Source organism: Choloepus didactylus, chromosome 2, assembly GCF_015220235.1.
Source record: "Choloepus didactylus isolate mChoDid1 chromosome 2, mChoDid1.pri, whole genome shotgun sequence".
Lineage (NCBI taxonomy): Eukaryota > Metazoa > Chordata > Mammalia > Pilosa > Megalonychidae > Choloepus > Choloepus didactylus.
The window spans coordinates 128,038,123-128,065,210 of record NC_051308.1 but is presented as its reverse complement, the minus strand read 5'-3'; the positions used below and the strand labels follow the sequence as shown (position 1 = coordinate 128,065,210).

Genomic DNA, 27,088 nt, shown 5'->3' with positions numbered 1-27,088 from the left:
CCTCCATAATGTTTTTTATTCCATTCTATTTCATTTTTAATCTACTAATGGAGACCTACTAAATTGAAATTCATTCCTACCAGTGAGTCATTACTCAAGATTTACTGTTCTTCTCCCCTACTTAACTAGCTTTGTGACCTTGGGCAAAGTCACACATTAATGTTCAGTTTCTTCTTTTATAAAATGGAGAGAACAGTGATGCCTTCCTCAAGAGGATTGTTTTGAGGATTAGATTAGATGTGTAAAGCTCTGAGCATACTACTTGGCAGGTAGTCAGTACTCTAATGTTAGCTCCTCCTTTGTTGTTTCTGCTATTTATTATTATTATTCATTTCTTTAATTTAAACTTCCCTCTGTTACTGAAACACCATATATAAGGTATACGTTATATATCCCTTTAACCCTCATTACATGTATTTACATTTTTTTTAATAAATTTTATTTTGAAATAAATTCCATCTTACAGGAACAGTTGCAAAAACAGTACAAACCCCACACACAGAACTCCATCACACCCTGACCCCCCTCCCCCGATACCCCGATCCATCACCTTTAAGATCCTGCCACACTACCGTCTCTTTCTTTCCCTCCCTCCCTCCCTCCCTAACATCCATCATCTATTGCTCTGTCCTCTGAACATATGAGAGCAAGCTGCACATATCTTTGAACAAACAATATAATTCACATATACCTTTCCCCTGGACCAAGAACATTATTTTATGCAATCTCATTAAGCGCAGCTAAGAAGTTCAAGAAATTCAACATTGATACAAAGCTTACACTCTGTATTTCCTTTTTTTTTTTTTTTCCTTGTGTCCCGTCTGTGTTTCTTTGAGCTTCCTCTCCTCCATCGTCAGATCCCATCCAGGATCATCCTTGGCATTTAATTGTCATCTATTTAGACTGTCTTACTTTTTTTTTTTTTTTTAATTGTGGAAACATATATATAGCCTAAATCTTCCTATTACACCCCCTCCCTAGCATTCCATTAGTGGGATCAATCACATTTAGAATGATGCAATGCTATCACTTCCAACCATCCATTTCTAGAATTTTCCCTTCACCCCAAACAAAAACCCTACTCCCATTTCCTAACTCCCCATTGCCCCTTCCCCCACTTCTCAAACCCCTACTCTACTTGTCATCTCTTTGGTCATATTCTCTGATACCCTCTTTGTGTTTACCGTGGGGCTTAAATTTAACATCTTAAATCTATAACAATCTTGTTTTTCTTTGATACCAACTTAACTTCAATAGGACACGTAAACTGTGTTCCTATACTCCTCCATTCCCCCACCTTTATGTAGTTCTTGTCAAAAATTACATATTTTACATTGAGTCCAAAACCACTGATTCATCATTACAGTTTATGTATTTTAGATCCTGTAGGAAGTAAACAGCAGAGCTACAAATCAACAACACAGCAGCACTGGTATTCATATTCACCATGTGATCCTTATTGGAAATCTTCATTTCTTCATGTGGTCTCAGTCAATTGTTTAATGTCCCTTCCTTTTAGCCTGCTCAGCTTCCCTTAGCATTTCCTATAGAACTGATCTACTGGTGATGAAGTCCCTCAGCTTTTGATTATCTGGGAATGTTTTCATCTCCCCCTCATTTTTATCCTCCAGGTGTTTGTGAATTCTCCAAGTCTCTGATGGTTATTGACTTCTATTTGTATTCCATTGTGGTCAGAGAATGTGCTTTGAACAAATTCATTTTTTTATTTTTTATTTTATTGAGGCTTGTTCTTATGTCCCCACATACAGTCCATTCTGGTGAAAGATCCATGATCACTGGAGAAGAACGTGTGTCCTGGTGACCTGGGATGTAATATTCTATATATGTCTGTTAAAATTCTCTGTATCTCTTTCTCCTTTCTTTGTTTCTTTGTCGGTAGGGCTCTCTTTAGTATCCGAAGTAGGGCAGGTCTTTTATTAGCAAACTCTCTCAGCATTTGTTTGTGAAAAATGTAAGCTCTCCCTCAAATTTGAAGGAGAGCTTTGCTGGATAAAGTATTCTTGGTTGGAAATTCTTCTCTCTCAGAATTTTAAATATGTCATGCCACTCCCCTCTCATGTCCATGGTGGCCGCTGAGAAGTCACTACTTAGTCTTATGTTGTTTCCTTTGTATGTGGTGAATTGCTTTTCTCTTGCTCCTTTCAGAACTTGCTCCTTCTCTTCAGTATTTGACAGTCTGATCAGAATATGTCTTGGAGTGGGTTTATTTGGATTTATTCTATTTGGAGTTCGCTGGGCATTTATGCTTTGTGTATTTATATTGTGTAGAAGGTTTGGGAAGTTTTCCCCAACAATTTCTTTGAATACTCTTTCTAGACCTTTACCCTTCTCTTCCCCTTCTGGGACACCAATGAGTCTTAAATTTGGATGTTGTATTTTATCTATCATATCCCTGAGATCCACTTTGATTTTTTCAATGTTTTTCCCATTCTTTCTTTTGTTCTTTCATTTTCTGTTCTGTGGTCCTCAAGGAGGCTGAGTTGTTGTTTAGCTTCCTCTAATCTTGTATTGTGAGTATCCAGAGTCTTTTTAATTTGGCCTACAGTTTCTTTAATTTCTGTAAGATCTTCTATTTTTTTATTTACTCTTGCAGTATCTTCTTTATGCTCTTCTAGGGTCTTCTTTATGTTTTTTATATCCTGTGCCATGCTCTTCTTCATGTCCTTTATATCCCATGCCATGCTCTCATTGCCTGTCTGTAGTTCTTTGATTAATTGTGCCAAGTACTGTGTGTTTTCTGATCTTTTGATTTGAGTGTTTGGGTTCGGATTCTCCATGTCGTCTGGTTTTATCATATGCTTTAAGATTTTCTGTTGTTTTTGACCTCTTGGCATTTGCTTTACTTGATCTTTAATTTGTCAGAATTGCAGTTTGGTGGCATACACTTTCTATAACTAACCAGCAGATGGCGTCCATGAGTCACTTATTCCTCTCAAGTCAGTTCTCCCCAACTTTGTGGTGTGTGGGGATCTGATTCTTGTGGGGTCCAATTGGTGCACTTAATTTGGGTATGTTGTCGGTGCTGTCCACCCTGAATGAGGGGCGTGTGTCTGAGCGGTTACGGAGGAAGGGCAGTTTTAATAATCAGACCTCCCAGGTGTTCCCGGAGATTTAAGGCTGTTCTCTGCCGCTGACCCAAAAGTCCTTGGAATTGGCGTAGGTTCCCTGGGATTTCCGAATGGTTCCCCCTTGCCTGCTGTGCTTTTCCAGGACCACTGCTGAGGGAGAGAGGGCCGTGCCATGTCACAAGTGAGTGCCGGCCTCCAGGGAAGCCCTGGGCCGCCGGGCTGTGCAGGGGCATTCCCAGCCCGCTTCAAAGATGGTTGAATGGGACACGTTAACTTCCCCCTTCCACACAGCTCTGCCCTCCCAGCTCTGGGACAGTCAGCCGTGGGTGTATTCAAGGTCACTGTCCACGGTCAATATTGTGGCGTGCGAGCGGTGCTGTGGGAAAGACTCCCTGTCAGGCTGGGTTTCTTGGCTCGGCTCCGTGCTGTGTGTTTGGCCCCGGGCAGGAATACCCCCGCCTGCTGGGGAGATGGCTGCAAGTCGTGCATTTTTTTTTCCTCCTTTTGGCTCCCCTTTGCTCCCCTGGGCCCGAGACAATCAGCAGTGGGTGTGGGAAGGGGTATCCTCCATGCCAGACACCGAGGCGTTAGCCCAGCCCGCTCCCGTCTTATCTGCAGCTGCTCCCGGGCTTCTTTTTTTTTTTTAAAGAACTAGTCTGTCTCCAAACGCCAACGTGCCATTTCCCCACACCACAGCGTGGCCAAGGGACTCAGCCAACTCACTTACTCATTTCAGAATGCAGACTCCTGGTTTCACCAAATGCACGTTCCCTGTGGATTTAGCAGACCTTGTCCGGCTGGTGCTACTCTGGAAGTGGTGTTCTGGGTCACTTTCTGGTTTTTATCTAGTGTTTTTTTTGCCCTGTCTCATCTAGCTGCCATCTTAGGTTCTCTGCCCTGTATTTACGTTTTTTATATTTTTTAGTGAGGTATAATTTAGATAGTGAAATACAAATATCTCAAGTGTTCAGGTCAATGAGTTTTGCCAGAAGCACACATCCATGTAATCCACACACCCCTATCAAGACACTCAACATTCTCATAACACTAGAAAGTTATCTGTGTCCCTTCCCTGTCAATCATCCCCCATCACTAAATGCAATCACTGTTGTGACTTTTTTAACCATAGATTAGTTTTGCCAGTTCCACAGTCTCATTTAAACAGAATCATACAGAATTTACTCTTTTGTGGCTTAATTCAGCATAATGAATTAAAGTTTATTAGTGTCATTGTTTAAGTAATTCGTTTCTTTTTAGTGCTGAGTTGTATTCCATTGTATGCATGTACCACAGTTTATTTCTTCTGTTGATTGATAGGTGACTTTTTCCAGTTTGGGACTATTGTGAAGAAAGCTGCTGTGGACAATCATGTACAAGTTTTTTGTTTAATGGAAATATGCTCTCATTTATTTTTGGATAACTACTTAGAATTGCAGATAGGTTTGTCTAACTTTATGAGAAGTTTCAGATCAGTTTCCAAAGTGGCTGTACCATTTTATACTCCTACCAACAATATGTTCTGGTTGCTCCACATCCTTTTCAACATTTGAGGTCATCAGACTTTATTTAATTTTGGCCATTCTAGTGGCTGTATGGTAGTATCTCATTGTCATTTTAACTTACATTTTCATGATCATTAATGAGTTGAACAGTTTTTCGTGTGATTTTAGCCAATCCTGTATCTTCATTTGTTACTTTGGCCATTTTTTAATTAGTTTTCTTTGTCTTTTTATTATTGAGTTTTTTATTTTTAATATTGAGTTAAGGATACAAGTCCTCTGTTAGAGATATATATTACAAATATTTTCACCCGGTCTAGGAACTGCTATCCATTGCCTTATTGTTATCTTTTGAAGAACAGAATTTTTTGTATTTTGATGAAGTTCAATTTATCAATATTTTCTTTTATGGTTAGTGCATTCTGGGTTCTATAAAGATATTTTATGTTATAAGAGATAGTTATGTTTTCTTTTAAAAGCTTTATGGATCTAGTTTTTATCTCTAGGTCTGTGATCCATCTGTTTTTTGTGTATGGTATGAGGTAGACATTGAATCTCATATTTTTTCCCTATTTTAACCATTTTTTTAAAATACATCAGTGGTATTAATTATATTCACAGTATTGTGGTACCTCACTACCATCCATTACCAAGACTTTTTCATGATCCCCAACAGAAACTCTGTATTTGTTAAGAAATAACTCCCTCTTTACCCTTCCCCCATCCTCTGGTAAATTATTGTCTCTTTGAATTTACTTATTTTACATATTTCATGTATGTGGAATCAAACATGATCTTTTGTGTCTGGTTTATTTCACTCAACATAGTGATTTCGAAGTTCATCCATTTGTAGCATATATCAGAACATTCCTTTTTACAGATGAATAATACTCTGTTGCATGCATATACTATATTTTGTTTATCCATTCATCTGTTGATGGACATTTGGGTTGTTTTCACCTTTTAGCTATTGTGAATAGTGCTGCTATGAACATTGGTGTACAAGTGCCTTCATTATATTTTGACAAACATATGTTCTGAAGAAAAAAGTGATTAAGATCTAGTACATCATTTTTAATGATAATTTAAAATCCATGAGGTTTAGAGCAGTTTGCTTTATCAGTTCATTAATTTGTCCAGTAGTTGTTGAGTTCCTATACACATTTTCCTCCCCACATAGAAAAGAGTTATTCGTGTGGTCACAGTCCAGAATGTATATGTAACTTGTTTCAACCTCATACACAGACTGAAAAAAATAAAATAGAACAAGAAGACAAAGTAACTCAACACATTTCATTTCAATTTCATCAGGGGTTTTCACAAGACTCTTTGGAATTTGAAATGTTTAAATAAGCAGCTGCCTTATGCTGTTTTACCCATATTCTTATTCTATCAACAAAAGTCTATTAGTTAGAAGTACCACATTTGTAGCTATTTGTACTAAACTTACCATTTTTTTTTTGTCAATAGAATTTAGTACACTTTAGTCAAATAATAATAAATGATTATCTGTCCTTATGTATATAATTGCTTTGACAAACATCTGTGATTACAAACTGAATCCAAAGGGAATCTCTGAAGATCATTCTCCTTAAAAGCCAGTTTGCTAAATGTATAAATTGACATTACCTTAATTGACTATACTAAGTAAATTGTAAATTTTACTAACAGCAACATAAAATGTTGAGCTCACTTAAAATGATGATAATAAAGAAAGGTGAGAGATCAGGAAAGAGCCTGGAGAATAAACATTTGTTAAGAACCTTGGGCTTAGGATAAAATACTAGGCTATAAGAAAGATTAGATGTATGAGAAGTGTTCTTGCCTTTGAGTCACAGTCTAGGTAGGAAGAGAAGACAACATAAAACTGTGAAATGCAAGAGATATAAGTACCTATTGACTACATTGCACAAAATGTTACATAGCTGTTCAGGATTAGTTGCTAAATGAATGGTATAAATAGTGTTATAGGTTACCTAAGTTCCTAGGACATTTTTAGTGATGTACTGCTTCAAGTCATCTGGGGATTTATGAAGTTTGTTTTGCTTTTAATGCAGATTCGCTGGCCCAGTCCAATTTTACAGAATCTTAAATCTGTGGAGGTAGGATCCTAAAAGTCACTGGGTCCAAAATAAAAGAAAACCTACATTCCAAACTTGGTCACTGACAAGTGAATTCATATTTATAGCATTTAATATGTGCCAGGCATCATAGGAATCATCTTACATTATTCATTTAATTTTTATAACAAACCTATAATGTAGATATCCTTATATCCTCATTTTACAGATGAAGAATTTGAGGCACAGAGAAGTTAAGGGAGTTGCTGAATATAATACAGATTGAAAATGGTAGAGCCAACATAAAATTCCAGTTCTGTTAGACTCTAGAGCCAAAAAGTTTTAAAGAAAATAAAAGTACAGAAAGGGCTAGATTTGGGAATATAGCATATGTGCTTGTGGTTGAATGGAAGGAGCACAGGGGATTCAATAATATACTAGAAATATTTTTAATGCAATTTTATTAAGATATACTCACATACCATATAATCCATCCAAAATCAGTGGCTCACAGTATCATCATCGTATAGTTGTACATTCATCACCACAATCAATTTTCAAACATTTTCATTACTCCAAAAAAAAGAAAAAGAAAAAAGAACACCCAAGCCGTCCTGTACCCCTTACCCTCCGCCCCCATTATGTATGTATTTTTGTCGTTATTTTATTACTCATCTGCTCATACACTGGTTAAGGGGAGTGTCAGTCACCGAGTTTTCACTATCACACAGTCACAAGATAAAAGCTTATAGTTACACAATTAACATCCAGAATCAAGTCTTCTGGATTACCGTTCAACAGATTCAGGTATTTCCTTCTAGCTTTTCTAATACACTAGAAATTTAAAATGATGTCTATATCATGTGTAAGAATAACCTCCAAATTGACCTGTAAATGCTATTTGAGATCTCTCAGCCACTGAAGCTTTATTTTGTTTCATTTCTTTGCCCCCTTTTGGTCAAGACAGCATGGAAATATTTTTAAAATTATGAATATTTTCCCTCTTTACTCCTGTATTAAATTTTGTACCATTTTCCAAAAAGTAAAGTTTAAAAGAAGTTCAAATGGGGCTAAATCCTTTTTTACCAATATTGTCAATCATTAAAACCTAGTTCTTTTTTCAGCAAGAGAAAAGGAACTTCCCAAAGGGTATTCTTGTTGTGTGCTGTCGTCTTTATCCAAAATGGTTGCTTTATTTCCAGTTGCTCAGGCAGCTATTTATAGTTTATCAGGGACTCCAGAATGTGAATTATTTAAAGATTGAGATTCAATTTGTATGTGAAAAGGATTCCTTTTAATTTGCTTTGGTAGCATTAATAAAAACGTTCTTGGAAACATGTTCTTTTGTCTTTCTGTTTCCCTGGCATACAGGTATTCAGATTTTTTAAAAGCCCACAATGTTTGTATTGCTAGTTACTTTTAATAGTATCACTTCCCATAAATGGCAAAGTTGCATCCTAATCCAGTTATGATACCAGCCTGTCTTGAAAATAAAACTTTGTGTTTGAATATAAGCCCCAGTTAAATAAGCCTTAATTATTCATCTTGAGATTGGAACCAGTTTCCTGTTGCTGATGGTCATCCAAAGAATAGAGAGATTGATTTCCTACTTCAGGATTGCAATATGTATTATATAGGGGAGGGGAGGAGGTGACTGCTGCTTCATACTTCTTTTTAAATTTAATAATGCAAATCTGAAACTTGGAGAACAAACATGGAAGACTTCAAAGATATTACATGATTTTATTTTAAACTTTCAGTAGTAGCATGTTTCATTCAGTCTGGGTCAGTAAAAATAAATGAGTAACAAATGACTAGTGTGCTTTGTCTGCCCTGATAATATCCTCTATCATTGAGACTCTCTAACCAGCCAATTGATTTCCTGTTGTCTGAAATTAAATACCATAATATTTTCTACAACGTAAGAATTTCTGTTCAGCTGAAATTTACATTTTCATCAAAGTGAAAAGAATAAAATTGCAAGAAATTGATTGATTTTAGCTTTATTACCAAGTTCCCCGTCCCCCCAAAAAAGTCAAATCCAAAATCATTTAAAATTTCTTATACTTATAAAATAGCTGAAATATCTTTAAGTATCAAAATTCAACCTTAACAGTTTTGTATATTAATACTTGGTCTTTAAATTTTGACCTGAGATGTAAATGATAGTAGTAGCATATCTAGTCATTCACTTTGTAATAGCCAGCCTCCAACATGGCTTCCAATGATCCCCACCTCCAGATATTTGCACCTTGTGTAGTCCTCTCCCACATTTCCTGGGGTTGGTCTGTGTGACCAATAGAATATGGCAGAAGGGATGAGAGGTCACTTCTAAGATTAGATTATAGAAAACACTACAACTTCCATCTTGGTTGCTCTCTCTTGGGTCACTTGCTCTATGGGAAGCCATCACATGCAAGGAACCAGGGCCTATACCAACAGCCATGTGAGTAAGTTTGAAAGTGGACACATCAGCCCTTGTCATGCCTTCAGATGACTGCCTCTCTAGCCAGCAGCTTGACTGCAACCTCATGAGACCCTGAGCCAAAACCTCCTAGCTAAGCCCTCAGATTCCCAGCCCTCAGAAACAATGTGAGATAATAAATGTTGGTGGTTTTAAGCTTCTAAGCTTTGGGGCAATTTAGTATTCGTAACTAGATAACCAACACACACACCTCTGCTAAAGTTCTTTCGTTCTTCACATCGTAACATCTAATTTTGGTTATTGTTGTTATTGTTCCTGCTGTTGAACTTATCATCCATACAGTTTACCTGACTGTGTCATTAAGTTGGTTGAAGAATACCATATACTGTCTTCCATTTTTCAGTCCAGTGTTTGGTATAATGAATACAGACTCTGAATTCACCTTTCCCATATTTGGTCCCATATTAGAATGTCTTTAAAAGAATTACTGTGTGAGAAAGAGCCATTTTTAGATTTCCTACAGATCCTTTCATTTATATGCAAAGCCATCAATTCTGTATAATTTCTAATTACCATGCAAGTTATTATGGAATTTCTATGAAGTAATTCAAGAGAAAACAGACAGCCTAACATCTGTCCTCAGTCTGAGACCTCACCAAAGAAGCTCTTCATCTATTACTCTTGACTCCATGATGCTTATTAATTGTACAGAATAACCACAGTTGCATTTTTAAGGATTAGTAACTATATTCTTAAACCTGAGAGACAATTTCTTAGCAGATCTGATGTCAAGAAGTTTGTGAATTGTACTCCCAGCTTCTACTCTCCCATCCCACTTTCTCTATGATCTTCTGAAAAGGGAAAGGTAATAAAAACTCAGGTTCCCTTTTTCTATTTCTTTTACCCTACTAAATCAGTGGCAGTACCAATAATCATTCCTTTCCCATCACCAACCATACAGAAATGGTTATCATGGATAAGAAATGTGACAGCTGGACAAGTGAAACTTCAACTGCTTAAAAAGACTTTGTCTCTTGCTCTCTGTGCCTAAGCATTTTTCTAAACATGGATTTACCTTAGACCCTTAATAGCTACAAATAGGTACTCTCATTGAATCCTAGATTATCAATCTCATGTTTTTATTCCTGTATTTAAAGAAACAGATACTCTTGGTGAAAAGAAAACATTGACGAGTCCCATGTCATTTCAGATCATTGCTTTTTAAAAAAAAAAAAACTTTATTTTGAAATATGTTCAAACTTACAGGACAGTTACAAAAATAATATTACACCCCCACCCCCGATACCAAGATTACCAATTTCAACATTTTGCTATATTTGCCATATTCTATCTATCCATATGTCTGTCTTTCTGGCAGTCTATTTATCAGTCCATTTTCAAAACACTTGAGTGTAACTGGTATACTTCATGCTCCTTGAACCCTAAATACTGCCATGTACATTTCCTAAGAAAAAGGATAATCACTTATGTAACACCTTCAGTACAGTTACCAAGTTCAAGCAATTTAACATTAATATAAAGCTTACAGTCAGTATTCCAGTTTTTTCATATGTCCCAATTATTTCTCTTGGAGCCTTTTCTCCTCCCTTGGTAGATCCCATCCAGAGTTATATATGGCATTTAATTGTGATTGTCTCTTTAGTTGCCTTTTTTTTTTTTAAATTATGGAACCATATACAATATAAACATTACCATCTCAACCACTCCCAAGCATACCATTCATTGGGGTTAATCACATTCACAATATTGCAATACCCTCACCACCTTCCATTAATAAAATTTTCCCATCTTAAAATTGGGTAGAGTACAATACTAGTAGTCAATAAGAGGGAGAGGTAAGGGGTATGGGATGTTTGAGGTCTTCTTTTTTCTTTTTATTTCTTTTTCTGGAGTAATGCAAATGTTCTAAAAATTATTGTGATGAATATACAAATAATGTGATGATACTGTGAACCATTGATTGTATATGTTGGATGGATTGTATGGTGTGTGAATATATCTCAATAAAATTATGTTAAAAAATAATAAAATAAAACTTTCCCATCTCCCCAAACAGAAACACTATACCCATTATGCTTAATTCCCCAATACCACTGCATCCCACCCCTGGCAACCAGTACTCTAATTTCTGAATCTCTGAGCTTGCATATTCTCCAGTATTTTCTTTGTAGTTACCATGAGGCTTAAATTTTAAACATCCTAAATCTGTAACAATCTCATTTGCTTTGATACCAACTTAACCTTCAGTAGTGTACACAAATTATGTCCCTATACATCTCCATCTCCCCACCTGTAGGTAGTTCTTGTCACAAATGACATATTTATGCATTATTCATCCCAAACCACTGATTTGTTAATACATTTTATGCATTTGCCTTTTAGATCCTATGGGAAGTAAACAATGGAGTCACAAACCAAAAATATAATTGTACTGACATTTGTATTTACCCATGACATTATCTTTATCAGAGATCTTTATTTCTCTATGAAGCTTCTATCTATTGTCTCTTGTCCTTTTCTTTCAACCTGCAGAACTCTCTTTAGCATCTTGTAGGGTCAGTCTGGTGGTGACAGACTCCCTGAGCTTTTGTTTATCTAGGAATGTCTTAATTTCTCCCTTATTTTTGAAAGGCAGTTTTGATAGATACGGAATTCTTGGGTGACCATTTTTTATTTTCAGCTCTTTAAATATGTTGTACCACTCCCTTCTTGACTCCATGGTTTCCAATAAGAAATTGGCACTTAGTCTTGTGGCTCTCTTGTACATGATACATTGCTTCTGTCTTGCGGCTTTCAGAATTCTCTCTTTATCTTTAGCATTCAACAGTCTGATTATAAAATGCTATGGTTTGGGCCTATTTGGGTTTATCCTGTTTGGAGTTCATTGACTATCTTAGATGTGTAAATTCATGTCTTTCATTAAATTTAGGAAGTTTTCAGCCATGATTTCCTTGAATATTCTCTCTGTCCCTTTCTCTCTCTCTTCTCCTTCTGGGACTCCCACAATGCGTATTTGGTACGCTTTAAGTTGTCCTACATGTTCCTCAGGCTCTTTTCCTTTTTCTTCATTCTTTATTCTTTCTGCTCCCCAGACTGAATGATTTCAGTTGTCTTATCTTCAAGTTCACTGATTCTGTCTTGACGGCTCCAATATGCTGTTGAACCTTTCTAGGAAATTTTTAATTTATGTTACTGTGGTCTTCAACTCTATTTGGTTCCTGTTCATAATTTCTGTCTCTATATTGATATTTTCTTTTGTGTTCATCTGTCATTTTTCTAATATACTTTAGTTCTTGTCTATATTTTTGTTTAGCTCTTTGAGCATATATAGAACCTTTTTTTAAAAGTCTTTGTCTACTGTGTCCCAGATGTGGTCCTCCTAATTGATGGTTTCCAATGCTTAAGTCTTCTCCTTTGCCTGGACCACCACTTCCTGTTTCTTTGTTTATTTTGTAACCTTTTGTTGAAACCTGGACATTTTGATATTTTAATGCATTATCACTGAAATTTAGTCTCTGCAGCATCTGTTCCTTAAGCGTGTATCCAGCTAGCATTATGATCGAGTTTTCCTTGAATGCCAGGCATTAACAAAAAAAAGAAAAACAGAAAGCACCTTCCCAATCTTTGCAGATTGACCTATGTAATGTTCTGGGTTTATCTCTGCAGTGGCTGTATTCAAGCTCCAGGACAAAGCATAGGGGTCACCCTGATCCTTTCTACAGGGGTTTATTTTGGGTATGCCTGTGTGACCCTAGGATTCCCCTCTTCCCTGGGGCTTACAAACATCCCCTCTTCCCTAGGAAATAGTGTCCTCAAGGTCCTGGGCACTGTGTTCCCCAGGCAGCATGACTTGACTGCTCTCCCAGAACATTCTGTAGAGGAGCTCTCTGAGCTGCCTTCTACACGCAGTGGGCAAGTTCTGGGTCAGCGACTCCCTCAGGCTGCCAGCCAGGCAGAATTGGCCAGACATACATGCTCTCAGCATGTGCTCGAGGGCCACTCTGCTCCCTCTGGAGCCAGGGATCCTCAGGAGAACTCCGTCGTCTCCTCCCTGGTGAGTGGTGATGGAGGAGCCAGGGCACCACAAGATCCAGCCGCTTTGAAGAAGCCTTTTTCTTGATTGGGTCTTGCCCTGTTGCTGCAGTCCTTTAACAATTTATTTAGAGCCCCAAGAAAGATGTTTCTGCCAGTTCTTGCTGGTTGTTCAAAGTTTCTAGAGGGACAGAACCCTGAAGTTTCTCATTCCACCATCTTGATAGGGCAGGGCCTAGTGACCATTGTTTTTAAACATGTAGCTAAAAATTTGTGTTTTTTTGTTTGTTTTAATGTCACCATGATTTAAACACACACACACACACACACACACAAAACAAGTGACTGATTGAGATATTGTGCTTTTATTTCTCTATCTTTAAATAGACTAGAGGTTATTTTCAAATTTTACTCAGAATTTCCTTTTTAAATTGGAGCTAAAAAAAATAGGATTTTGTTTTGGACTCTGCCGTTGAAAACTTCTCTCTTTAGTTCACACATGCACACACACACACTACTTACAATGAGGTTAGAACGATGGTTATCAGTAAAGGCACAAACATATTTTGCTCTCCATATTTCTAGTGTACAAACAGTTCCCAAATACTTCCATAATGTCAGCATTTGAGATGGCTGTAGTAAAGCCAGAAATAAAACCCAGCTTGTAACTCTACTTTGAACACTTGCCAACTACTGCCAACACAAATTTTTAGCAATAAGGCTAAGTGATTCCTGTGACTTGAACTTGGACAGTCTAATGAAAATAGAGGCTTGAGCAAATTTTCATCACTGAAACATTCTGCATTTTAGGATATGGGAGTTATACGAAAAGCTTGGTAAGAAAGAAATGCTGTGTTGTTTGTTTTATTTTCTTGAGGGTTTGTTTTTCTTTCTTTCTGTGTTTTTCTTTTTTCTTTTTTTTTAATTAGAGCACAGCCATTGAATTTTGAACTTCCCTTTTCAAATAGGTTCCTGTTTGTGGATGGTAGTGGCAAGAAAATGTAGCTCTAGATGAAACAGTTCAAAAGATTGGTAAATGACAATAGTTGGCATAAATAGATTTAATTTGAGATCTTAAATTATATAGTACTTTGCTGTGGTTTTGAGTTTGCAAAAGTTTCCTCATCCTTGTATTTACACTTTTCATTTTTTATAGTAAAATGACTCTGGAAACTTTTTTAATATCTGTGGAGTAAAGTAATTGTTAATGTCATTCTGTCCACCTACATGTAATATGTGATGCTCATGTGAAATAGTATCTCAAGCCCTTCTTAGCAGAAATAGAAGAAGAGGGAAGCCTCAGAATATCTCCTACCCACCTTCTGATCCTTAGACCCCTGACTTGGCACCCAGGACTGTAGCCCTAGACCAGACTCCAGACACCAGCCCACAGCCACTGTTCACCTTCTTCCTTATCCCCAAAGCTCTCCAAGCCCTGAAGGGGATGGGGACTGAACAGAGACTGAAGGAGAGGGGGTGGAATTTGGCAGCAGGTATGAGGGATTTTTATCTGCAGCTCTGATTGTGAGTGCCCAGCCCTCTTGACCCAACAAGAACTGAGTGAAGGTCCCTATTTGCAGATCACAAATAGTTCTAAATTATAATGTGATTCTGTTTACTGTTAGCATCCTTTTCTTATCTAATGCCACCTTGTTAGGTCTCTAAATATGTAAACTCATAAAATTATCATGTTTAATATATTTTAGAATTGTGAATGCCATAACACAGAAAGAAAAAATAAGATATACCTGTTGATAATGTAAACAGTCCTAAGCAGAGGCAGAAAGCATGATGGTTAAAGACACAGACATTGGAGCCAGACTGACTAGGTTTAAATCCCAGTTCTGACTGGTAATTGATCTGACAGGTAAATGATCTGGAACAAATTACTTAACCTCTCTGTAATAGTGTTCACATCTGCAAGATGGTGGTGATAACACTACATGTAAATAAATTAATATGAATATAAATGCTTAGAACAATGTCTAATATGTAGTTAGTGCCATATAAGTATTTGTCCCCATTAACATTACTATACCATGCAATTTTCTTCTTGTTTCTATATTTAGATGGCCTGCAAATTTGTAGTCAGCAGGTTACATTTAAACTAAAAACAGAACTTTTTATGTGTAACTTCAATATAGCAAATCCCCCTCCTCAATAATTTTAAAAAGCAAAAACGTTTTGTTGTGTTTTTCTCTTTCCCAGGCCCAACACAGAGATACTTTCATTGAAGAACGCTATGGAAAATATAACATCAGTGATCCTTTAATGGCTCTCCAAAGAGACTTTGAAACACTCAAGGAGAAAAATGAAGGCGCAAAGCAGCCCGTCTGCACAAACCCACTGTCTATTCTGAAGGTGGTGATGAAGCAGTGTAAAAACATGCAGGAGCGCATGCTATCCCAACTGGCTGCTGCTGAGAGCAGGCACCGAAAGGTAGGTTTACCCCAGTTGACCTGTACTACAGAAACCTATGTAAGTACTTTATAAATAATGACTGATACTTTCTTGTCAGCTGCCAGTTTTTAGAGGAACTCAATTAAGGAGTATCTCACAGGTGTCAAAAGCCCTTTAGCTTACCCAAAAGCCAGGAGATAGAAAAAGAAAACAGGTTATTTCTAATGTTAAATTTAGGGAGAGTGTCAGACACATTATTTAAGATGGCATTCCTTCTTGGTATGTCACTTCAAAACACTTGGTATGCTTTTCTAGCTCTTGATCATCCAAACTTTGGCAACAAACTAGGGTTGGACCAAGCTGTGGTATTCTCTATTTGCATACTTAATTGATAAGTAAAAAGATTAACATGTATTTGGGGAATGCTATAACAGGGAGGAGAGAGAGAGGGAGAGAATTTATCTGACTATAAACATACAAGCCAATAGATTATTTCCGTTTACTTCTAGTTTTGAGATCCATTGCATTTTGCTGCTCATAAAATATAAATTGTCCCTAGAGTTGTTTACCTTAAATTTATTCTACTCTATTAGAAAAGTGTATGTGTGTCTGTTTGATTTCATATCTTACAGCCCTCAAATTAGGAAAGCAAACCTGTGCTTTCCTCTACCTCACCTCTTTGGAATTCTAGTGCTCATGAATGTATTCTCTGATTTATCATTTACTGCTCAAATTAAGCCTGTAAAAGATGCTTGGTTAGGATCTGCATTTTTTTAAAACGCTCCATTTAGATTTATACCAACAAGGGGGTGGGGAGAATCAGTGCATTTAGTAGGAAACATTTTGATCTGAAAAACAGAGTTAGCAGCTGCAAAGTTGTTGTACATTTGCTTATTTTTATGATTACCTGCATTACAGCTGTCTGCTTAAAATGTGTATGAAAAATTGCCTAGACCCTGAGTCTTGCCCATGATCTTTTCTTTCCCTTCACAGAGTGCAAATGAAGGGCTAGAGTAGAGGTTCTTAACCATGAAGGGGCTTCAGATGTTCCACGTACCCTCCAAAAGCATACAGAATGCCAAAAGTTCATGCATTTTTGTGGGAAATGCATTTTTCCCATAGCTTTAATTGAATTCTCAGAGTTGTCCAAGACTCAGAAAAGGTTAATGACTGGTCTAGAAAGAAGTAATCTGAAGACATGGATGCCCAAAATTAAAAGGTGTCAGGGGGTTTGAGTTAGTTGCCTAAATTTGGGGGGCTTTTACATAATCCTCTAAAAAAAATTTTTATAACTTCCCTTGTTTGTTAGGTAGGCTTTATTTCCACTTCATTCATGAGGTAATTGAGTTGTGTTGAAGGGACTGGCTGACTATCATGCCCATGGTGTTGGGACAGTTTGTGGTTCTAGGTGATTGGGGAGAGGAAGAAGCTAAAAATAATTCAAAATTCCTTATTACTGTATTTCAGTGTAAGATGCATTAAATGTTTGAAACTGCCTATTCTTTTCTTAAGTGTTTTATCAAAATAAAACACTTTGTTACAAATCAGATAGAACCTGGAGACTTATATAGGGTACCCATGGTCAGTCCCAGTTTATGCTTATTGCCTTGGCATAATTATTAACAATGCCTCCTTTTACTCTAAAAGGTGTTCTGGGTTGAACTGTAAATTACGTGATTACTTTGCTTATAATGAAAAACAGTTTCCTAGTCCATCTCTTCCCATTCTTTCTCTCCAATATTCAGAAGCAATCACTTTTATATTTTAGTTATTTATTTTGGTAGCCAACCTTCATATTTCTAAATAATATACTGTTGTCTCTTGCTTTATCAATTTTAGACATTTATATTGCTTCCTTTTATGATAGATGAGGATTTAGTTTTCTTACACCCCAACTTACATCCCCTTTCTCTTCCTCTGCTCACACCACCATCTTCCCAAAATAAATATAAGCCCCTTTCCCCACCTCCAATCTCTGTCATATGTGGCATTCCCAAACCCTGAACCTATGCCATTCTCTTTCTTCACAGGATAAACATCTAGCTTAAGCCTGGCAGTAGACGCTTGGAAGCACCTGTCACCTCTTAGGGTGCCTGTAGGGCAAAATGGCTTCCTCCCCCATACTAAAGTAGTTAGTACTCCTCCAGTCTCTTTCCTTCTTCCAAATGTTGTTAAAATTTCATCTGTTAAAATCTCTCTTGTGTCTTTGTGGGTTTTATTCTTTTCAGTCCATTTCTATAATTTTAGAGGGTTCTCAGAAGGGTGAGGAGACACTCCCACCTTTAACCTTTCTATTAATAGGAAAATGAGAATTGTTTAAGCAGAAGGAAATACACCAAAATGTTTCTGTTGTTTTTTTTTTAAAGGGGGTGTTTTACGTCCCATAAAATATTTCCTCTCCAGTCATAAAAATTGTAAATGAAGAGAAATGATGAGAAACAGCCATTGGGATGACAGTGCTATGCCCTGGAGATCTTTGCCAAGGCATCTCTGAAGCATGAACGAAGGGCCTAAGAAATCCATTACCATTCAGAATATTGTGCAGTTGCAGGCAGGATTATATGGAAAATGTCCCTTTAAATTTGTAGTCTCCTTAAAATTTGGCCTAATCCTTTGGCACCAGGGTAAGTGGATGGGGTAGGCAGGTTAATTAAAAGGCCTTGTGCCTCAAAGAAATCTGTCATAATGTTGATTAGGATTATGTTGAGTATGAGTCAATTCTGGAGAGGACTGACATCCTCATGATACTGAGTCCTCTGATCTGTGCTCACCGTATAGATGTCCATTTATTTAGCTCTTCTCAAATTTCCCTAAATAATATTTTCTAGTGTTATATTTTAAGACCTTGTACATCTTTCATTAGATTTTTTTTCTTAGACATTTGACTTTTTAATGCTATCGTAAATGGTACGGTTTTAAATTTTTTATCTTCTAAGTCTTGCTTGTATACAGAAATAAAATTTGTTTTCCGATATTGGCCTTGTATCCAGTAGTCATACTAAACTCACTAGTTATAACAATTTATCTGTAGATCTTTTGAGTTTTCTATACACAATCATAGTTTTATTTCTTACCTTCCAATCCTTAAATTTTAATTTCTTTTTATTTGTTTGTATGTTTGTTTTGGCTTTATTACTCTTGCTAGAAGCACCAGAAAAGTACTGAATATGAATGAGGATAATGGACATCTTGTCTTGTTTCTGCTTTCATAAGGAATTTTTCCACATTTCATCATTAAGTAAAATATTTATGGCAGTTCTTAGCTCCTTAGGATAACCATTGTTAAAATTTGTTGACCACTATCAAATGATTTAGCATATTTTTCTACAAGAATAAAATATTTTACATAAAAAAAAGGCATTGTGAAAAATCTCCATTGAAGATCTCAATAATTAAAGCTTTTTACATGTAGGATGAAGTTAAAAGAATCTTTCCACCCCTCATATAACTATATATATATATATATATATATATATACACATACACACACACAATGCATATTAGTAATTAAGCAAAGCACAGGACCTTTTTGAATTGTTTAATTTCAGACTCCCTCTCTGGTGCCTCTAGTAATTTGAATATTGAGATAGAACCTCAGCTTTCAACTTTCCATGGTCCTGACTTGCTCCATCTCCTTCACCTGTCTCCCAGTCACATCAAACTGCTTGCAGTTTCCTGGTCCTTCTGCAACATTCTCCTACCCATACAGCTAATTATGGTCTATATTTATGTAACATTCGATGCCTACCTCAAGTAAAGTATCTTACAGTTTTCTAGCACATAGCTTTCATGTTTTTCATCCTGCCAAACAATGTTCTCCTTGATGTTCCTGGCTAGGGTTTATTTTTTATGTTTATTTTTTTTTAATCTCTGGCACCATCTTTGGTACTTAGTTTGGTACTTATTGGTATTTGATTGTATTATTAGAAAGTGTGGTTCCTTTTTATTTATTTATTTATTTTAATTCTTTAAAGGTGATCCTTGACCTTGAGGAAGAAAGGCAAAGGCATGCACAGGACACAGCTGAAGGAGATGATGTCACCTACATGCTGGAGAAGGAGAGAGAGCGGCTGACTCAACAGGTCGGCAAGATGGAGTGGTTCACAGCAACAGTTGCCTTAGAATAGCATTTCTCAAAGAGTGTTCTGAAGGACATACATTGATGGAACTACTGTATTAAACAGTTAATTCACTAGAACCTTTAGTATGCAAAAGCACACTGTGAGTCTTCAAGAACAAGACAGTGTATACTGTGTTTGGTAAATCTTTGTTTCCATAAAATCTTTTTTTTTTTTTTTGACATAGGTCACTCACTGCAGGACTAGTAATCTGTAAACACACTTTAGGGAGCACTAACTTAGAGCTGTAGCTCTCAAGCTTTTTTTGACTTAGGGCCCCAAGTGAGAAATAAATTTTATATCACAACCCAGTATATATACATACTCTGGAAACAAAAATTGCATAAAATGATACATAATCCTTACTGCCTATAACACACATTGATGTTTTCTCTTCTATTTCATTGTTTTTACATTATGGTTGTGGTTCACTACATTGATCGCATCATCCATTAATGGGTCTCAACCTGTAGTTTGAAAAACATGGACGAAAAAGGGTGTTTTCAACCCTTTCTGTTTCACCCAGAGACTCTGACTATGCCTTTAATAGGGTTGGTATAGCTACTAAAACAGATTATATTGGTTTTAAAAGTATGATTCAAATACAGCTATTTGTTTGCACTTAAGACCAGAGAAAATTGTTGCCAAGACTTTTTTTTTCACCTAGAATAGCTCTCAGTATGTTTCATTTTTAATGCAATTTTACTGAGCTATATTCACATACTATATAATCCATCCAAAGTATATAATCAGTGGCCTACAGTATCATATAGTTGTGTATTCATCATCATGATCAATTTTAGAACATTTTCATTATTCCAGAAAAAGAAATAAAAAAAAGAAAACCCAAAACATCCCATATCTCTTTTGCCCCACTATTCTTTTTTTCTTATTTTTAAATTCAGTTTTATTAAAATATATTCACATACCGTACAATTACCCACAGTGTACAATTGTTCACAGTACCATTGTATAGTTGTGCTTCATCACCACAATCAATTTCTGAACATTTTCGTTACTCCAAAAGAAAAAAAAATAAAAATAAGAATAAAATATAAAAGATCACCTAAAACATCCCATCCTCCCCATCCCACCCTATTTTTCAATTAATTTTTGTCCCCATTTTTCTACTCATCTGTCCATACACTGTATAAAAGGAGTATGAGCTGCAAGTTTTCACAGTCACACAGTCACACCATGTAAGCTACATAGTTATGCACTTGTCTTCAAGAATCAAGACTACTGAGTTGCAGTTCAGGTATTTCCCTTTAGCTATTCCAGTACAGTAAAAACTACAAAAGGATATCTGTATAGCGCATAAGAATACCCTCCAGAATGACCTCTCAACTCCATTTGAAATCTCTCTGTTGCTGAGACTTGAAAAGTTTTGTTTTCGGCAGCATTCATCACAAAATCTGGTTTATTTGGCTTTCTATTCTGATTAGTTCTAATGCTCTGGATTCTCTACTTATCTAAAACACAATGATGCAACACATTTGCAGTAATAACCCTGAGCTAGTGTAAGAAGATTTCCCTCCTGAGTCACCAAAGGAAGATCTTGTGTGCATTTTTTTGCATGTGTTAGGTGTTCTAATACTTGAGAAATAGTTGATCTGAGCACTACAGCATTCATGGTGGGTCTGTACCAGAGAACAGCTAGCCAGAACACTCTACTTGATAATAGTTTTTAAGTATATTTCTTTGTTTTCTTACTCTAATCAGGATGGGGGTGTATTTTTTTTCTAGTTGGAATTTGAAAAGTCCCAAGTGAAAAAGTTTGAAAAAGAACAGAAGAAACTCTCCAGTCAGCTGGAAGAGGAGCGCTCCCGGCACAAGCAACTCTCATCCATGCTGGTACTTGAGTGCAAGAAAGCCACCAGCAAGGCAGCAGAGGAGGGGCAGAAGGCAGGAGAGCTGAGCATGAAATTGGAAAAGGAGAAGAGCCTAGTGAGTAAACTGGAGGAAGAGCTGGCAGCCGAGAAGAAGCGAGGCTTGCAGACTGAGGCCCAGGTGGAGAAGCAGTTGTCCGAGTTTGACATCGAAAGGGAACAACTGAGGGCAAAACTGAACCGAGAAGAGAACCGGACCAAAACTCTGAAGGAAGAGATGGAAAGTTTGAGGAAGATAGTGAAGGAACTAGAGTCTTCCCATCAGCACGGTAGCCCTAATGAGCAATTAAAGAAACCAGTAACCATGTCCATAGGCACAGTAACTGAGCCTCCCATGCTGGTGTCGGTATTTTGCCAAACGGAGAGTTTTCAGGCAGAAAGAATCCATGGGAGCAACACAGCCAAGGTGACAAACATTGGGTTGCCTGGTCCCACCACTCCTACTTACTCTCATGCAAAAACCAATGGTCACTGTGACCCAGAGATACAAACTACCAGGGAGTTGATTGCAGGCAGCAGTATAGAAAACCAGGTGCCACCACTAGAGAAATCTTTGGGATTGGCCCAAGAGAAGCCCATGGAGAATGGTGGATGTCCAATGGGAATTGAGTCTCCAGTCCCAATGCAAAGTCACCTCCCTTCCAGTGGGAGTTCACTGTCTCCCAGCAGCACTGCCTCCTCCTCTCTGACATCCTCTCCTTGCTCCTCACCAGTACTAACTAAGCGCTTACTGGGGTCATCAGCTAGCAGCCCCGGCTACCAATCATCCTACCAAGTAGGGATCAACCAGCGGTTTCATGCAGCTCGACACAAATTTCAGTCCCAAGCAGATCAAGACCAACAAGTCAGTGGTCTACAGAGCCCTCCATCCAGGGATCTGTCCCCTACCCTCATAGACAACTCTGCCGCCAAGCAGCTGGCCCGCAACACAGTCACTCAGGTGCTCTCCAGATTCACTAGCCAACAGGGGCCAATCAAGCCCGTCTCTCCCAACAGCTCTCCCTTTGGCACAGACTATCGAAATCTGGCCAACACAGCCAACCCAAGAGGTGACACCAGCCATTCACCTACTCCAGGAAAAGTGTCCAGTCCTCTGAGCCCCCTGTCTCCAGGGATTAAGTCTCCAACTATCCCCAGAGCTGAAAGAGGGAACCCTCCACCCATCCCACCCAAAAAACCTGGCCTCACCCCATCTCCATCTGCTACCACTCCACTGACCAAACCTCATTCCCAAGCATCCTCTTTGACCACCACAGAAGACCTTGTCGGTGTTGTAGCCAATGGCAAGGATGTTGAGATACTTTTGCCTACCAGCAGCTAGTCCTTAGGAAGGAATCTCCACATCTGACATTCCATCAGATTTCATCCAAGAGCTCAGAGTCAAACCGTTGAGTCAGATCATGTTATTTATTTTGATAGTAGCTGAAACCATCTGTATCATAACATTTAGTGAATTTCACCTTTTTGTATTTTTTTAAGTAGAAACTAATCCATTTGAACTTTTATGGCTCAAATCTTTGTACTGAAGCTAGAAGGGCACCTCAAAGACATCTCAATCTCAGCAGTCAACGTCATGTTGTGATGGCGAAAGCTAATTGAGTACCAGGTGGTGATTTGCTATCTATTTTGGGACTAGAATCACTCAACACTCATTTTGAATTATGCAGAAGTGGTTCATGCAGATTTTTATTCCAGATGAACATGTTTTAAAAGTGCCTGAAATAAGACTGCCATATGAATGTGACTCTGCAGCAAAAAAAAACACAAAATGGATCATTTAATTGCAGAAAATGAGATCCTCTATGAATTCTGAATGTTAAAAACCAACACTGCTTTTAATTGTCCTTTACTCTTTTTAATACAAGCTTTGTGTTCTGAAACAAGGCCGCATAAGTAGAATGGGAATCCTTCTAAAGGTGGGTGTGAACTCAACACAAAACTGAGCTTTATAGAGCCCTTGAGAACCCTCCTGAGCATTAAGCGATTGGGGTGCTGATTTTCTTGTATTTTTGAAAAATGAAGTAGTTCCAAGTTTCCTGCATAAATTCTGAAACAAAATGAAAACCCATCTCCATCCAAAAAATGTCTTCAAGCATCTACTGTTGTGTAAGGAACTTCTGATTCTCATTGCTATTACTTGAAGAAGAAATGGTTTTCGTTCTGTTCAAAAATTTTGCAACAGAATGAGGTCTTCTTTATTCTTTAATCAAAAAGCAATAACTTAAAATTCACTCACTTTTGTAATATGATGTCAGAATTATACAGGTTTTACCAAATTGTTATAACTGTTCTCCAAGCTGCCAGATCTTGGTGTCTGTCTGTGGAACCAAATTAACTTTGCCTAGATAGAAGTATGCATATGTCTGTAGAGATACACACCCTTTACATGTTTAACATACACACATTTAAACACATAAATATTAATGTGATTATATCTTTGAGTTTTCCATATAGCATAAAGGACAAGTAGAAATGCATGTTAAGATTACCTACCAAAGTAACCAGATGCAGCTGGGACCCAGTCAGTCAGAGGAGGAATCTTATCCACAGGGAGGTGCAGAAATTCCAAATGAAGCCCAGGTCTTCAACATCATAAAAAGAAGGGCTAAGCTAACCCCAGGGTCCCAAATTCAACTGGGCAGGTCATATCAATGAGTGAAAAAGGTCGCTCACTCAGATGGTTTAAGACAGCTGGGAGGAGTGGGAGCTGGAACACACTGAAGTGCCCAAGCCCACTTAAAAGGGTCACCCCTGTTCAGCTTCAGCTGCTTGCTGCTGTGCAAGAATGCTAGACCAGGGTTAGCAGCTCTTCAGATTTTTATGAAATCCAAATTTTCATGACAAACATTCTCATTTTTAAATATCAAGAGCAGATTCAAAAAAAAACTTGAAACACTGCTGGTTAAACAAACATTTCTGCAGCTGGATTTAGCCTGCAGGCTGCCAAGTTGCAACCTCTTTCACACTAGAAACTTCTGTCACTTACTTCATAGGGAGTTGTGTGGACAAAAGCCTCCACACTTTCCAACTGTGTAGTGCACAGTACAGCTGACAAAGTCCGCAGAATAGATGAGTATACCCCTTTTCCAAACAGGACTGTACTCACATACATTCTCAAGCCAATATCTATCGAGGAACCCCTCCCCTGCTATAATTTAAATCTATCCCCTTTTAATCCATCATGAGCTGATGGTGGAAAGTCATGGGATGGAAATCAGTGTGTAAATGGAGAATACTGGTGTATAAATGCAGCTTATGGTTTGATTAAGGCCCATACATCAAAAATAAAAATACTGATAATATCCCAGAGTATCCTACCAAAATGATGGAGGCATCTTAAACTGTCCAAAGGAATCATGCACTGAACGTTATTCCCATGCATAGCCAAAATGAACAGTGTTCATGATAACTTGATGAACTTTCTAAACAGGAAGGGGGCCTTCAGTCCCAGTGTGTTATTACCTCTCTTGTTCTAAATGGTAATCTTAAAAGTTGCATTGTGCTCTTCCTTTGTTTTGGCATAGATATATATATAGAGAGAGATACTATAAGGAATTTTATTTCTTAGGAAGTGCACTGAATAATGTATTTCTTTTACAGTGTAATATTGGGGTGGGGAAATGCAAAAGATGTGTATTTTTGCTAGTTGCCTATCTTCTGAGATAAAGAAGCACAATATTGCAATGGATCCAACTAATCCAGTTGGATATTATAGATTAATATTTAAGTTTGCTGTAGATTGTGTGTGTGTGTGCTAAGTAAAAGTTTCAGGATTCACATTTTGGTATTAACCCATGTTGCGAAAGCTATGTTACTGGTCATCAGATTATAATAATGTGCAACACAAAATACAAGCGTTAACTAGTCATTAACATTTGTAAAGCCGGATGTACCATGCAGAAGTCTTCATTTTTATAGTATACTACATTAAAACAAGTTAAATCACACTGTCTGGGGAAATATATAGTCTTATTTTGTACAAAGTGAAGAATGTTGCACAACAGGGCATGCTTTGTTGGGGAAGGAGCAGGTATAGGGGGAGCACTTCATCATGGCTTTAAAAAATCAAATGAAGTCAATGATGCAACCAATGTAGACACCACAAAGAACCGGGACATTGGTTTTCTTTAGATCTTAGAAGAAGCCTAAGATCTAAAGAAAACTTCTTTAGAAAGAACTTCTTTCTTCTTAGAAAGAAGCCTTCGCAATCCAGTCTGGAATTTTTAATCATTTGGGGATGGGAGGTAAGGGTGTTGTTCTGGACCTTTTGAGAACCTAGGAAAACTTTATAGACTCTATCCCCAGGAAAATGGATACGCTTCTATGCAGAATGTTGCTGATGACTTCATGGATCCAAAGACCCTGAAGCTGTCTGTGATTCATGCACTCCATCTTAAGAAGCCTGATCTTGTCCAGCCCTCTCATTTTACAAATGAGTAATGCAGCCCTTGTCTCCTAGTCCAGTGCTGTTGCTGCTGCACTGTTAGCAAGTGCAAGTTACAGCCAGATGAAAGCACTTGAAAACCATTGGTTATACAAAAGATGTTCAAACAGAGTGGATGTTTACATATCTTAGGTTTCCAGTATTTAAGCCAAGTAATGATCATTTCAACAAACACTGGGTATATCCATTTTCCCACAACAGCCTGTCAGCAATGCTGTCTTGTCAGTTTGTATGTGTATAGATAGCTTATAAAGAGAGCTTCTGGTGCTTAGTCCTTAAAACAACTTCAGATGTCTTTTGAAATCCTGGCTTCAAAATAGGATGTGTTTTCATAATGAAATGGGCATTGAGCATTGTTCCACAGGAGTAATTTTTAATTTTATTGCTATAAAACTAACTGAGAAAACTTGAGAGCCTATCTACCTCTCTGCTTTCATATCAATGGCCAATTCACTGGTAAAGGGAAAGGAGACTGGGGGGGAGTGGTTCACAAACTTCTTTGTGCTTAAGTGTAACCTGGAAGCCTGCTCAAAATAAGAATTCCTGGGCCCCACTCCCTGAGACTTTGGATTGGACCTAGGGGCTAGCTGATGCAGCTGGTCTGAGGAGCACAATTTGGGAAACAGTGATACAAATGTAGACCTGCTGGTCTCCCCACCTTGGCCAAAAGTTGCAGAAAGCCTCATACACATCACTTGTTCTTTCACAGTAACTTATTTGCCTTTGACCTAAGGAGATGTCTTAAGCTCCAGAAACCAGTTTGCCAGAGCGTCTATGAAATTCAGAGTCAAGAGTGCTGTCTTGGGTGGCAAGAACCATGCTAATGATTTCACATATATGTTACCTTATTAATCCTCACAAGGGTGTGGGAGCTATTATTATCACCAGTGTACCAATGAGGTAGTTGAAAACCAGAGATTTTGACAATGGCCCTGAGAAAGTGAAAGAGCCAGGATTTAAACCCTATGCTTTAGGTAATACTGGTATGAGAAATGAGAATCCCCGGGAGTGGGGGTTAAAATACAGATTCCTAGGCCTCTCTCCTGGAGACTGATTCAGAAGGCCAAAGCGAGGCTTCAGAAAAGTGCTTCTGGTGATTTCTTACAGTGGG

General features: G+C 37.7%; 1 protein-coding gene across 5 annotated transcripts in view; it reads left to right on the top strand.

Annotated features, from left to right (window-relative positions):
- Positions 1-25,481, top strand: part of CTTNBP2NL (CTTNBP2 N-terminal like) — a 54,734-nt gene extending 29,253 nt beyond the window's left edge. For all 5 annotated transcript variants that reach the window (XM_037826370.1, XM_037826371.1, XM_037826373.1 and 2 more), the window contains 3 exons: positions 15,335-15,565; positions 19,501-19,608; positions 21,391-25,481. In XM_037826370.1, coding sequence (XP_037682298.1) covers positions 15,335-15,565; positions 19,501-19,608; positions 21,391-22,854 — 1,803 coding nt within the window. In that variant the 3' untranslated portion in view covers positions 22,855-25,481. The remainder of the gene's footprint in view (positions 1-15,334; positions 15,566-19,500; positions 19,609-21,390) is intronic.
- Positions 25,482-27,088: the final 1,607 nt, after the last annotated feature.